General features: G+C 35.8%; 1 protein-coding gene across 4 annotated transcripts in view; it reads left to right on the forward strand.

The window, feature by feature from the left end:
- The window catches only part of CNKSR2 (connector enhancer of kinase suppressor of Ras 2), a 257028-nt gene that overhangs the window by 202169 nt on the left and 38872 nt on the right, over nt 1-15987 (forward strand). For all 4 annotated transcript variants that reach the window (XM_066357908.1, XM_066357911.1, XM_066357912.1 and 1 more), the window contains 4 exons: nt 3155-3228; nt 3514-3585; nt 8977-9044; nt 14885-14985. In XM_066357908.1, the coding sequence (XP_066214005.1) occupies nt 3155-3228; nt 3514-3585; nt 8977-9044; nt 14885-14985 (315 nt within the window). The remainder of the gene's footprint in view (nt 1-3154; nt 3229-3513; nt 3586-8976; nt 9045-14884; nt 14986-15987) is intronic.

Raw genomic sequence — 15987 nt, forward strand, 5'->3', positions numbered from 1 at the left:
TGTCTCTTAGTCTCACTTTTATGTCCCACCTATGTATGGAATAATGCAGTTCCTGGTTTTTTCTGATTTACTTATTTCACTTCGTATAATGTTATCAAGATCCCACCATTTTGCTGTAAATGTTCCGATGTCATCATTTCTTATGGATGAGTAGTATTCCATAGTGTATATGTGCCACATCTTCTTTATCCAGTTATCTATTGATGGGCTTTTTGGTTGTTTCCATGTCCTGGCCACTGTGAACAATGCAGCAATGAACATGGGGCTGCATGTGTCTTTACGTACCTATGTTTCTGAGTTTTGAGGGTATATACCCAGTAGAGGGATTGCTGGGTCATAAGGTAGTTCTATTTTTCAGTTTTTTGAGGAACCACCATACTAAATCCATAATGATTGTACTACTTTACATTCCCACCAACAGTGTATGAGGGTTCCTTTTTCTCCACAGCCTCTCCAACACTTGCTATTACCTGTCTTGTTAATAATAGCTAATCTAACAGGTGTGAGGTGGTATCCTTTGATTCTTTTGTCATAGCTATCTATCATTCACCTTATTAAGTTTTTAAACAATAATTTCTATTGTTGTTTTCTTAAAAAATACACTTGGCTTAATGCAGTATGCAGGCTAAATATTCTTATATGAATACTATTACGTTATGACATTATTCAATTTGCATTTGAGGAATATTTTTTGAAATGTAATTTAATATTATTATGCCTATGAAAATAACATCCAGTATATAGAAAATTGTGTGTTCCCTAGACAGGCTATGTTGTTGTTTTATATTATGTTATGTAATGAGAGTAGACTATACACTGCCTAAGTTACTGTTCCTCAGTTTCCACATCGGCAAAAAAGGGAGTAAAATGGTGCCTAGTTCACTGGGCTTTCATAGGGAAGAAATGAATCAATGCACCTACACCAATGCCTGGTACATACCAAGTACTCAATAAACATGAGCTATTAGTAATAGTTTTCAAATTGACCTCTTACTTCATTTTTGAAATCTTGAATTACTGTTTTTTTATTTTATTATAAATGTCTATAGTACCTATATAGAAGCATTTGGTTATTTATTGTACTTTGGATATTTTTTCTTATTTTCGATAAACAAACCATAATTTTACCTATATTTTCATTTAGTATGTATACATTTTATATGTCAATCAAGCATTATTAGAATAGAGTGTTCTCTATGTGTCTTTTCATTTTAAGGTCACTTGTAGATCTGTCTGCTTTATGCTAAATTATATTCTATCAGTTTAAGTGATAAAAACACCCTGTAGCCTCTTTTTATTGATCAGTAGCTAAGTTTCAATCAGATAATTATTGTTACTGTGTTAGCATTGTGAGAAGTAAGTGAATAATTCCATAGTGTACATTGTAATAAATACCCTACTATGACTTTTCTTAGGAGAAATGTAAAAGTCTCTTATCATATTGTTATGAGAAGATAATAACTATCCCAAGAATATTTAAAATTGTTCAAAATTTAAACATTTTAAGTGAAAGACATCAGGGTAACAAGGGAAATCAAAGTTGAGAAAGAGATTTGAGACGATTGTATTTAATATTAGATTGGAAGGGAAAAAACTCAAATATTAAAAATGTTATAATACTGCCTGACCTGTGGTGGCACAGTGGATAAAGCATCGACCTGGAATGTTGAGGTCACCAGTTCAAAGTTCTGGGCTTGCCTGGTCAAGGCACATACGGGAAGCAACTACAATGCGTGATACTTCCTGCTTCTCCATCGCCCTCACTCTCCTCGATCTAAGAAGTTAATATTTTTTAAAAACCTTAACTTATTAAAAAATAAAATGTTATAATACTGCTTTTTTAATAACAAACATTTTAGACATCACTAAGATAAAAATTTTGTTCAGTTTTGCATATATACATATGTGCACAATAAAAGAATTGAGTCTTTTTTTCTTTAAGATGGTAAATCAGGCTTTAATCTCACTTGAACTTGAGATATAAGAAGCCATGAACTGGTACAGCACAGATCAATGTCTGGGAGAGCAAAAGTCTGAGGAACTTGACCATGAGCATTAAAGGGACAACAACAATGAAGGGGTTTAGCCAAAATCAGTCTTAACATAGTTGAGATAACCTGTATCTGATGTAACATTTTGGATAATTCTTCTATCTTGTTTTTTTTCACCCCTCATTAGAGAAAGGAAGGTTTTATGGATTTCATTTAATCTTCCAAGTGAAAAATAACCTTCAAATATAGCATATATACTAAGTCAGATATTTGAAGATTAATTTAACCTATTTTATTTACCAAATCTTGACTACACAAAATAATTGTTTAATTTCAGTTTGATATAAGATTTTTTGGAGGTAGAAAAGGAATTGAGTTAGTAAACTTCCTTCTACTTTACATCCAAGCATTAAAAATAATAGAAAATTGTGGATTGTAAATGTGGGCTAATGTTATTTTATATGTTAAAGAGGTATATATACATTTGGATTAGAAAAATCTCTTTAAAAACATGTTTTACTTTGAGAATTAAATAATTTTCTACCTTCATTTTAATGTAAAAAGGATGCTATATAATTTTTAATTTATAGTATTCTCAATGTTCAAAATATACTTTTGATGGAGTATAACCAATAAGAGTGTAATTCTAGCCTGATCAGGCAGAATGTAGCCTGGGACTCAAAGGACCCAGGTTCAAAGCCCTGAGGTCTCTGGCTTGAGCACAGGCTCATCCAGCTTGAGCGCAGACTTACAGCTTAAGTGCAGGGGTCACTGTCTTGAGCATGGGATTTTAGATATGACCCTGTGGTCGCTGGCTTGAGCCCAAGGTTGCTGGCTTGAGCAAGGGGTCACTCAGTATGCTGTATCCTCCCAGTCAAGGCACATATGAGAAAGCAATCAATGAACAACTAAGGTGCCACAACAAAGAATTGATGCTTCTCGTCTCTCTCCCTTCCTGTCTGTCTGTCCCTATCTGTCCCTCTCTCTGATTCTCTCTCTTTGTCTCTGTCACACACAAAAATAGTGGAATTCTAATCTCTAAAATGTCAAATTTAAGGAATTGCGTGAACAAATTTATTAGTATACACATTTAAAGCGTAGTTATGAATATCAGCCTCAAATTTTTGTGTCTAATGTCCTAAACAAGAGTGTTACCTCTATAGGATGAAAAAGCAGAAGGATTCATCAGTCTGCCTGAATTTGAAATTGACAGAGCCAGCGAATGCCGCAAGAAATAGTAAGCAGATTTTATTTTGGGAGAGGGAGGAAAGGGAAAGCTTTTCAGATTTTTTTCTCACTTTTAAATTAAGGGTGGCTTGTCTAATGCTTTCAAATTGAAGTAATAAGAAAGCATTTTGTGGGCAGAAAATTGGATTTTTTACTGATGTCTGTCATCGTGGTAGAAGCATTATATATGTGAACTAAAGTTAGATGTTGAGGTAATTCTACCCATAAAAGTGATTTCGTTCTAACCTATTTCTCAATTTGAAATAATAGAAATGTACTTTGTTTTCTTTTGCAGTGCATTCAAAGCCTGTCATCCTAAAATCAAAAGCTTTTATTTTGCTGCTGAGCATCTTGATGATATGAACAGGTAAAGTGTACTTAAATGCTAAAGTACTTACCAAGTTAGTAAGGCTTAGAATTCAAACTTTCCCACATTAATACTTACAGAATGTCACTGAAGTTTCTAGATCGGTCAGTTTAAAATAAAATGTAGCCACACTTAATTTTAAAGAACAGCATTTAAAAAGGTAGAAGAAACTCATTGACTGTCAAGTTTACTAAAAATGTGCCAGAATCCATATACAGGCAAAAAACAAAACAGAAAAACACCACAAATAAAAAGATTTGTTAAGTCTCTTTCAAGAATATATCTTCAAATTTATTTCCAGGTTGCCAGGGGGAGGGGGAAGCTACCCACACACAAAAAGTTGACTTTTCCTAAGGCTGAGCATTTATGACAGACCACCCATCTCAATAATTCAGGCCCAGGCAAAATTGGTATTTCTTTCTGTCACTGGACAGGAATGTACAGCCAAGTGGTTAGATGGCTACATGATTATTTGGTGGCTTTGGGAAAATCTTTCTCTATATTTTTTTCATCATCTATAACATCCTGCTTTGTGTTTCTACTTTAGCTTTTGTGAATCTGATCCTTTATTCCTTTCCTTTCTCCTTTCTCTTTTCTAGATTTGTAAAAATTGAATTGAAGATGCAAAATTTTCCCCTTTATAGTTCTTCAGTAGGATGGTTATATAAACCTGCTGACAGTTAAGGAGATTATGTATAGTGGTCAAGAGCATGGGCTTTGGAACCAGACTGTCCAAATCCCTGCTCCCCTACTTACTAGCTGTGTGACCTTGGACATAGAACTTGGCCTCTCTATTCTGGGTATTCACCCTTTTTACAGATGGAAATAATAATCATTTTCTCGCATAAGACTTTTGTGAGAAGCAAATAAGCACATATAAAGGCCTACTAATTTGTAAGTGCTATAACATTTTTTGCTAGCAATATAGATTCCTTTTATATACTTTGGGCTCTTACCTCATTTACCTTTCTTTGTGTATCTCTAAAACATTAGTATCCAAATATTTTTAACCACAAAATTGTACTGCTTCATAAATGTGTTTGAATACACTAAATGAACACTTAATCTTTTTTTCCCCCATCTGTCCCTTTTCCTTTACTTTGAGGGGTATAATTTAGAGTCTCATTAATCTTGTTATTTGACACTTTGGAGTACAGGCATAGTTTTTCTACAGGAAAGATATGAATACAAGGAAATGGCAAAGAAAGGTGTTGAGGATAGCTGATACATTCTTCTGTTATCGAAAAGAGAACTGAGCCTTTCATGTAGAATTCATAATATTCTCCTGATTAACATGTTACCATTCTTGAAATCTCCCACTAAGCAATCAGAATTTAGAGAGCTTTTTCTCATTTTCAAAATGAAAAATGTTCATTCACATGACATGGGAAGGGAATTATGTTATTTTATTTTGTGTTTTTATAATTTTCTGTTCTACTGTTCTAATTACCCACTATCCATTTTATGACTTGTTGAGCTCAATGCCCTTGGGATAAATATGATGGGTTTACATTATGACCAAACTGAAAATAAGTTGTGTATTTGAGCATATTCTATCTTACAAGGTGAATACACTAGAGCACAGTGGCTTACATCTAAGAATTAATGTAATTTAGTCATTCGTGATGCTTATGTTAATCAGGGTCTTCTTAGGCTTAGAAAATGGCCTGTTCAAAAATACAATAAAGACATTTTGAACAATAAAGACATTCTTGGTCTGCATCCCCTATTCTGTTTTAGCAATAACATCAAAAGTGTGTGACGTCACTACTCTTCCCTAATACTTTTATGTATGTATTTGGTTCAGGTTACTGCAAAAGCTAAACCAAACCCATGTGTTTCATTTTGTTACTTTTTCTAAGCAATGGGTCAAAGAAAAAATGAATCTGATCAAATATATTATCTTCTCATCCATCATGCATTTCATAGGGTGGTTTAATGTAAGCCTTGCCATGGTATATACTACAGCCTTCAGAATTAAATTGTTCTGAAATACTGACTTTTTAAAAAATTTTAAATATAACGGGCTCTTTTTTTTTGGCTTTGCTTTTTCTTTTTTATAAACATAGACCCAATGTCTAGTTTTAATAGGCAAGTTTTTAAAAATGACTTGTTAACAGAAATGGGAGAGTCACTACTGGAAGTTCTCACAGAGGATTGTAACAGGGAGAGAAACCTTCCAACAACTTTGTCCAGTAACCTGATTGTTACAGAAGACCAGGATGACCTACCTGTTGGATTGTTCTCTATGTAATCTAGAAAAGAAACATACCCAAGTCTTCAAGAGATAATTATACTAATTATAATCGTATTATAAATATATTCTTTATCTTGTTATTTCATAATTCCAAGGCATTATCATATGTATTTAAAATATACAGTGCTATCTATGATAGGATCTAGTAGGTGGGATGAAAATATAATCCTCAAGTTTAATTTTCTTCTATAAAATCTGTGTGTATATCTACATATGTATGTATACATATACATATACATACATATATTCATATATACTTACATATGTATATAGCCAAATATGTGTATATGTATATATATATGCACATCGAATATTAAAATCTTACCTTCTATTTTTTTGAGCAGCATAAGTTTGATTTTGAGATAATTTGCAAAAACACTTTAAGTACCCCCCCCCACCATCCATCTGTTCCCTCCTCAAAAATGAGTATTGAAACATTTTTAAAATTTCACGTTGTGTGAAATCTGTGGGGAAAAAAAACAAAACATCATGTTTCTCAAGTATTCTAAGACTTATTTACTGAATTCATTTGGCCTATATATTTCTCATTGTGTCAGCACATATGTCCTTGTACTCATGAAGACTTACTAACTTCTATTTGGTGATTATTATTTCTGTATATTTTCCATGGTTCTTACTCTTTTTTCCCTTTCTATACATAATTCCTTGTCAGTTATTGACAATCTCATTGGATGTTCACTGTAGGCCCAGTATCCCCTTACCCATAATCTTCTTGGTTTAAAGAATTGGTGATATGGTAACATACTGAATTTAGACCTGATATTAAAGAACTTCCCTATCAATATGTTTGAAAATATTCTAAATTCAGTACTTGCACCCCCCCTGACCACATTATTTTAAAACAGCCTCCCCATATCCCTGACCTCTTTGAGTTCTAATTGTTTCCCTTGTTTTTTTAATATGCTGGATACTACTTCACTTATGTTTATTTGTATCCCTGCTTATTGTCTGTCTCCCTCCTAAGATACAAGCATCATGAAGGAAGACACTTCATTTTGTTGGTCTGTTTCCTCAGTGCCTAGAACAGTACCTGGCACACATAGGCTCTGAATAAGCATTTCTTGACTTAGTTAATGCACATATATCTCCTCTTCATTAGAGCCTGTAAATACCAAATCATAGCTGTAGCAGGAGTATAAGAAAGCATCTTCAAGATGAGGTCTTAAGGACAAGTTTACCTAAGATTGCACCAACATTTGTATTTTGTTCAACTTATTGTGGTTATGTGCTGTGGCCTGAATTTATCGACATACTTTCTAAAGAGTGTTTATTCTGAATAGAATTTTTCTTCATAAAATTAGTTGCTTTTTTTCAACTGTCTTATGAAATTTAGCAATTCTGGAGCTCATTTAAAGCAAGACTTATGTCTTATTCATTTTTGTATCTGCAGTACATAACTCATTATTCAGCATATGGCAGATACTTAATAAATGCTGCTGAACTGAAAAATTAAGGAATTCTCTTTTTTAGATTCATTTCATGAAGACTTCACTGTTCTTTAGACTTCTGACTTAATGAAATTTCTGTAATATTTTTTAAAAAGTAGTAACTATGAACTATGGAAATAAAGTTCAGTAATATGTAAATAGTCCTCTAGTGGTATTATCATTTTCACCCAGAAAGACCCTGAACAATTTTTTCCAAGAGTGCTAAGCTTTGCTTTGTAGTACAAATTTAAACCCTTTCTCACAACAAATGACCTGTAGAGTAGATTTTAATTTTGACCTTTTACTAATGATTATGTCAGTTTTTAAAAGGTTATTTGTCATGATGTTAACTTTTTGACTTATAGTTTATAATTATCTGGAGTGTGTGTGTATACCAATGCTACTGAATTCATTTGATCCGTCTTCATTGTATTCTATTTTGCTTCAGTCCCTTCTTCACTTCCCAAACATACTTGAAATAATCATTACATTGTAGGTTTTGTCAAAATAGAGTTAGGCTTTAAGTGACTTATTCTTAAAATTAAAGCTTAAGTTTCCCATGGATTTGATTTTGTCTGTTAGAGACATATCTTTCCTCCCTTTTCAAGACATTCTAAGTATCTGATGCACAGTTAACACCACTTGGCATAAATGATGAAATATATGAGTCACTTCAAAGAATATATAATCTTCCACTTACCAGAGGAGATAAGCCCTTAGGAGAAAAATTTCTCAAACACAATTTTTTTTTCTTAAAAATCTATCTCAAGCAGATTATTCCACATTTGAATGATGTCAGCTATGCTAGTGATTCCAAGCTTATTCAAGCTAGTTTGGAGCATGCATTCTTTTTTAATTTCTGGTTTTGAAAAATGTATGAGTCATAACTCATAATGACAAATGGGAAATTGTCAGATAAGTTTAAAGGTTTTGTAATTTGCTAATATTATGCAATGTAAACTGTTGGAGTAACAAACACAGGGAGAGACCTAGTGGAACGAAAGATGGTGATGGAAACAGTGGTTTGCTGCCTACATTGGCAAGAGCAGCACTACTGAAAGAGGAAAGAACTAAGATTTCTGTTTCGGTTACTGTTGTTCATGTAAATAAAGCTTCAGGATCTAAGTAGAGGTTAAAATTGTGTACATTCACTTTGTCTTTGGAAAATCTAATACCCTTATATTTAGAGACGAATTTCCAAAATACTCCCCAGACATGTTTTCTCTTGCATCATTAAACTTAAATGAGCTTCATCAACACTAGTATTTCATAACAGAACATATTCTGACAGGCAAGGTCCACAACTTTTTCCCTTGCCAGGGCAAATTATATCTGATACTGTTTAAATATCTCTAAAGGAACATTTGTTCTGCAAAAACAAAACAGCAGAAATAGTCAGAATGCTTCCACATTGGAATAACAGAGTTCATAGGGGTCATCTCAAAACCCTTTATTGCTATAGATATTAACAGGTTTGGCCAAGACTTTTCTCTTTGGTATAGGAGCAATTTGTACTATAGCGAATGGTAGCTCATTGAAGTCTCTATGTCAAGAGTAGCAAAAAACACATCTTGTATGTAAGATCATTCCATATATCCTTAGGCATCTTAAAATAAATATTTCTAAGAAGTATAATAAATTATGTCACAATGTTTCTGATGTTAATACTTGTGTTTTTTTTTTCAGATGGATTAACAGGATGAATATACAGACTGCAGGACACGCGGAAAAGGAGAGGATGAAGCAAGAACAAGGTAAAGGAATACTTTTCTCTAAGAGCTCAGATGAATGACCCTGACTCCCATAAAGTATCTCATTTGGTCATGTTCTTCAGTTCTATTACTGTGTAACTCTGTGATGGAACTTGCCTGGGTATTGACCTTCGATTTATGAAACAGTGTCATGATGCAGAATTGAAATCTTAACTGAAGTAGTAATGGTCACCGTTCTGAAGTGACATCACAGCTCCCAAAGAATATTTGCTATACATTGCTTGGAAGCACAAATAGCTTTATTGAAATTTTTGAGATATCCTAAAATCAAAAGAATTTTGCAGATGGCTACATATATGGACATAGTTCTAGTTATGCATCCAGTGGGCACAGCCAGTTTGTTATGGAGATGCTAAAACTTTCTGTTTCCTCTGAGTAAAAACCCCAGCCAAAACTTTTTAAAACATCTGAACACTAGAGGTTAGAGAGCTCTGAAGGAGATAACTAGATCCTAAAACTAATCTGTCATGAAATGTTTAGGACAGGGATCAGCAGACTTTATGTAAAGAACCAAATAGTATATATTTTAGGCTTTGCAGGCCATAAGGTTTCTGTCGCCACTACTCAACTCTGCTGTTGCATTGTGAAAGCCACTATCAATGCATGAAGGGGCGTGACTGTGCCTGTGGCTGTGTTCCAGTTACGCTTTCTTTGCAGATACTAGGATTAAGTTGCCTAAAGTTTTGCCTGACCTGTGGTGGTACAGTGGATCATCCTGGGACGCTGAGGTCACTGGTCATGAGAGAAGCAACTAGGAGCTGCTTCCTGCTCCTCTCTCCCTTTTTCTCTTTCTCTTTCCTTTCTCATAAAATCTTAGAAAAATAATAAAAGTAAATAATAAAAAATTGCATATCACTTTTCACATTTCAAAAGAAATTTTTCTTTTGCTTTTTTAAACCATGTAAACATGTAAAAACCATTCTTGATTCACAGGCCCCTGTGGAAACATTAGGAGCGCCTCATTGGCCTGCAGGCTGTAGTCTGTCAAGCTCTGGTTCAGAGCCATAGGGTGAGGATGGCGGGGGCTGCAGGGTGAGGATATGGGCCAGAAGATTTCCAAGAAATAGCAAAACTTGGTACCTGCCAGTGGGAATTTACCATCTTGTTGAGAATCTCAAAAATACATACTTGAAATTGCTAAAGGAAAATTAAAGAGAAACAGAATAAATCAGTACTAATTTTTACATAATATGCAACTGATTAAAAATTTTTGCTAAATAGGTGCAAAAAAATTTTTTTAAGCCTGAGAAGGCGACAGGATTAATGAAAAAATACTTTCTGGAGAAACTGACCAATGAGCCTGATGTAAAGTCTGGGGTTGAGAGGGAGAGAAGATATTTTATTCAATATTAAGTATTTCTGTGTAAGGCCTTCAACTAGCACTCCCATCTGGCCTGAAATAACATTGAATTCTAGTAGGAAAGATATTCTTAATACAATACAGAAGGTGAAATGTAAGGAAGTACAAGTCAAATTTCAGGGATATGTGAGACTGGAGAGACCCCTTCCAGATGGGGAATGGGGAAAGGCTTTATGTTGGCTCTATTCTCTGAACTGGTTCTCGCAGAATGAGAAAGATGTGCAGTCAAGGAAGTAACAAAATAAAACATTCCTGCAGTGGCCCCAGCATGGATACTTCTGCAAATAGCAGGGAAGCCATCATCTACTCAGTGTGCACAGGCAGGCCCCAGCCAGGACTGGGAATGTCAGGCCAGTGTTTAGCCACATTTCTTGATTGTTAAAAGTTGATTCCGCACAGACAACAGTACAGTGATTACCACAGAGAAAGGGGATGGGGGAGGTAGAAGAGGGTAAAAAGAGATAAATGGTGATGAAAAGAGACTTGACTTAGGGTGGTGAACATGCAATAAAAGATAGAGAGAATAGAATACAAATTTGTATACACCTGAAACCTATATAATTTTATTAACCAATGTTACCCCAATAAGTATAAAATTAAAAATTTTAAGTTTATTCCCTACGTTCATGCTTCAACTTAAATAGGCCTAAAATTCTGATGAAAGGGCTAAAACATACAAGCCTTCATTTTCAAATGTCCTCAAAAGGCATAAAATTGTTTTTTTTAAAGGTGAATATAGATTTATTTCTGTTCTTTTTAAGATGCAAAGATTAGAAGTGTAGGCGATGAACTGATAGGAAAATGAATCTTTGAAAAATATCAATTGGTGTGACTATGGAAGCTTGGATTTTCAGTCTTAACTTCTGTATTTTATCACTGGGCATTACTTTTTAGGGTCTTGGTTTTAGTGAATTGCCTTTGTACTTGGTATTTATTATATGGCCAAATTTCATATGGGTGAAAGAACTGGTAAGCTCTATGACATGCAGGCTCTAAAAAGTACTCATTCCATGGATTCATGTTGCCCTGGTTTCTCATGTGAGTATATATTTTAGTGCCTATTAGAATATGGTAGTCATAGGCAGAAACTAATAGTTAAAATTCAATTCTCTCTTGGTAATGCAACGAATGCAACTGGAATCTAAAATAATTTGGGATTCCACCTAGAGTATACGTTTCTCAGGCACTTTTAACATAGGTCAAACAGAGGCCTCCTACCTCTGCATGAGTAGGTTTCATGGTATTCCATATAGAAAACTACTGAATGCCTGTGTCTGCTCCACACCTCCTGACTACCATTCTCAGTACCAAAGTTAAACTTCGTACAAAATACAGCTGTTTGAAGATTGGAATATTTCACAATGATGCAAAGGAATAACTGCCAAACACAGTTTCCATTTAAATACCCAGCATAGCTTACAAGTGACTCCCTTCATTGACTTAAATAAAGGTTTAGTGAATTACCGTCTTTAACTACAGAAGTGTAAAAGATGTGAGGTTCTCTTTCATTATTCGTACTTAGAGAAAACGGGGTTATGCTAAATTCTCCCAAGATCACAATTAGGCTAATTATCTCCTAATGATTTTTTTATATTTTTGCAGCTTCAAGTCAGATATCCATAACACATTATTTTCTATCGCATATTAGGTCTTTGTAGAACTTTAATTACATAAAAACAAATGAAATATATTGTGTTTCTTTGATAAGTCTAGATGAAAAATTCAATTTTTTCCAAATTATCCTTTTGTTTGAACATGAGAAGTAAAGTGGAAAATTTCTTGTTCTAGTGATGGCACTGTTTATTCATGATTAGTTACTTACAAAATTGAATTTGCTGCAAGAGACACTGAAAGTATCCATTTATTTTCTGCTAAATAGGGAGTGAGCTAAGAAAAATAAATTAATTTGCTCTTAGAATGAAAATCAGACTAGTTTCAGCCTCTGAGCGACAGTGTGCTTGTAATTTTCCACACAACTCCCCCCCCCCTAAAAATACCTGACTACATTTTCTGTGTAGCCTGTACTCTGGCATTGCTCTCTCAAAGACTCACAGCTTAGTATGAGAAATGAAGTTAATTTGCAAAGCGGTATTTCAGTCTTAGGCAATCCAAGAAAATTTTAATGGTGCTTTTTAATAAACCAAGAATTATATCAAATATTGGACTACATTCTTCCTAATGTAGCTGGAATGGGGAGAAAGAGAAAGAGACTCTTCCAAATGTGTCACTTGTATTGATAGCTATACAGATCTTGATTTTTTTTTAAAGAAGTGATCTTTCTTTCTCATTGTGCTAATACAGACCACTGAGGGTGCTGACTCCTTGAGACCCCCAAGGTATCAGAGCAAAGGTCAAAGAGAAACTCGGCACAGGTGCCAGTTTCAGGGAGTAACGGGAAGGGTAAAGGCAGAGTGCTTAGGGCAAACCCACTGCTTGGGGGTGGGAGGTGGGGACACGGGTGCTCAGTCCATTCACTTCCAGCAGTGACTTCTCAGTAGTATCTTGTATTTCCAGCTCCCACGAAACTAACCAACCCAGGCCCCAGAGCTTGAGGTTTCACTTCCCATGGCTAGAACTCGCTGTAAGAAAAAATAATGTCTGAGAATATGAACACCAGGCATTTGTCTCCTATGGGATCTGGGGCAGACTGTCCTGGCATGTTACCTACAAAGAGGACCAAGGGTCCTAACTAATATTTATTGAGTGTTTACAAGGTACACAGGCTCTTGACATACATTGCCTTATTAAGTACCTCCACACACACAACTCTGAAAGGCTGTCATTGTTATCCCCCTTTTACAGATGACAAAACAGACTCAGAGAGGTTAAGTAACCATCACAAGAGCACAGAGAGGGTAAGCGTTACAGCCAAGAATTGAACTTACATCTGTTCGAGTGTATAGCTCATGCTTTTCTCACCAGTGTTTGCTGGGTCCATTTCTGGGCAACTACATCAGTTCATATTTGCAGAAGACTTAGTACATTGGCCGTTACTGGCATGATCCAATGGAAAAACTAGACATCAAATTTAGATGAACTAGTCTTTGCTTATCTATTACTCAAAGGGACTAATTATAGTAGAACCAGAATTCTCAGGGTCCTTGTATTTTGGGGCCTAATTATGATAATCTCCATTGCTAAAGAATTTTCATTCACAATAGCCAGAGTTATAGAACAGAAGGAGGAAGGGGCTTAAAGGATTATGGATAGATGTCACATTAAATATTCCCCCTGCATCATAATAGAAGAGTCCCAGTGACTAAGTCCTCTGAGGTTTAGAGCAAATTCTACTAGTTCAAATTCTACTTCTGCTACTTTCTATTCAACATATAGTACGTACTCAATAAATGTTAGCTGTACTTACTAATATTAACCAGCAACACAAAGAAACTTTATAAAAATACTACAATATGGGAATTCTTGGGTAGAGAGGGGTCCCGTAAAAACATGTGCCATGATTTTTCCATCAAAATCTGAATATTAGTCAAGCTTTCTGATAATTCTTTAGTGATTTAGAGTTTTGTAAGAATAAGGAAATTTATGTCTTAATACCTTTTTTCTTTTATCATCTGAAATTCACATGGATATTACTTCTGAGTCTTTCCTTGTAAATCACATAAAGAATTAACCCAGCGGTGACAGGGAGGTTGAGAGAGTTAACAGTGGAGCAGATTGTGATCATTGGTCTTTGTACTGTATTTTATGTACTCTACTCATGTATTGCTCACAGATTGCGCCCTGCGCTCTTGCCTGAGGTCAGCTGAGTCACTTTGCCTAGCGGCTTACATTTTCTACCCTTTTAACTAGTTCCAAAAGTTTGGAACTTGCAGCCCACATCAGCAGATTTGCCCTTTTGCATTTGGCAAGGATCAGGGTTTGCCTTGTGTTTCCAAGTGGAGGTGGGAGTATGGTGTTATAGAGATTTATGTCAGCATGACTCTGGCAACAACAGTGATTGTTAGATAACCAGTGAGTTGAAGCCAGAGAAGAGAATTGAGAACATTATTTGTGGAGGTGTTTGTATCTGTAGAGATCTACAGGAATATATGTATTGCTTTTCTTTGAGTGTATCCTCTTTATCCTAAAGAGGATACACCTTGAGGAGGCACCATGTGATGTCATTCATTACTTGAAGCTTCAGAATAATTTGATCTGTAATCTCATGTACCTTAAACCTGCTATAGCTTATGCAATATCTTTTTCTGAACTCCTGATAATTATGGCTATGTATAATTACTTGCATTCAAGGAGGTTAGAATTAGGTAATTGTATACTTCTCTCATCCTCAAAACCCAGCTGAAAGTCAGAGTTGGTGGGGCTGAGCTGAGGTAGCAGCTGCTGGGGCGCAGGGCGTAGGAGTGGAATTTAAACTTCCTTTTGTTAGCTGGAATCGTGTGTTCCTGAAAATATGTCTAGAAACATTGAATAGAATGTTGATGCATCCATGCATGTGAATTTTCAGATTACTGGAGTGAGAGTGACAAGGAAGAAGCGGATACTCCGTCAACGCCCAAGCAGGACAGCCCTCCACCGCCCTATGATACATACCCGCGGCCTCCTTCTGTAAGTTGCCAACAGGAATGGACTTAACCTTTGACCTAAAACATCCCTTAGCATGTTTAAAAATAAATAGGTAAAATATATGTAGTGAATTGTATGTCAGACCTCAGTTTCTTAGGGGGAAGAAAATAGGGAGTCTAAAAGCAATAAGGGGATAATTTGAAGTATACAAAGAATAGTTAATCAGAACAAACAGTAACTGCAGATTCCAACTATAATAAATATCTGACCAGTTTTATTAAGAAAACATAGTTTCTTAGAAAAAGGATATATAGCCTGACCAGGCAGTGGCACAGTGAATAGAGCATTGGCCTGTGATGCAGATGACCCAGGTTCAAAACCCACAGTCACTAACTTGAGCATAGGCTCATCCGGCTTGAGCATGGAGTCACTGACTTGAGCATGGGATCATAAGCATGACCCCATGGTCACTGCCTTAAGCCCAAAGGTCGCTGGCTTGAACCCAAGGTCACTGGCTTGAGCAAGGGGTCACTGGCTCAGCTGGAGCCGCAGGTCAAGGCACATATGAGAATGCAAGCACTGAACAACTAAGGTGCTGCAACAAAGAATTGATGCTTCTCATCTCTCTCCCTTCCTGTCTGTCTGTCCCTATCTGTTCCTCTCTCTGATTCTCTGTCTGTCAAAAAAAATAGAAGGAAAGAAACAATTCACATTGTCAGTAACACGTTAGAAGGTCGATGGCCCACAGAAAATGCCGGGTAACTCCTTCTTTACCCTGAGGGCAGCATGTCCTTTCCTCCCAGCAGGCCCGTCCTCAGCCCCCTGTGAGGTGGCCTCTGGAGGGAATCTGGCTTCTCCGGCAGGACAGGGCCCGGCTGGCCTGTCAGCCCCCAGCGTGAGCGAGGCTTGTCCCCGCTGTGGCACCTGCAGCTCTTTTATAGCGTTCACTTCATGCCAGTCCTTTTTCTTGGTTTTGTTTTTCACTGTAACACATATTCCCAAACTTTAAATTCTGGGGATAAAAATATTCCATTTTTCCAAAAA

Source organism: Saccopteryx leptura, chromosome X (assembly GCF_036850995.1).
Source record: "Saccopteryx leptura isolate mSacLep1 chromosome X, mSacLep1_pri_phased_curated, whole genome shotgun sequence".
NCBI lineage: Eukaryota > Metazoa > Chordata > Mammalia > Chiroptera > Emballonuridae > Saccopteryx > Saccopteryx leptura.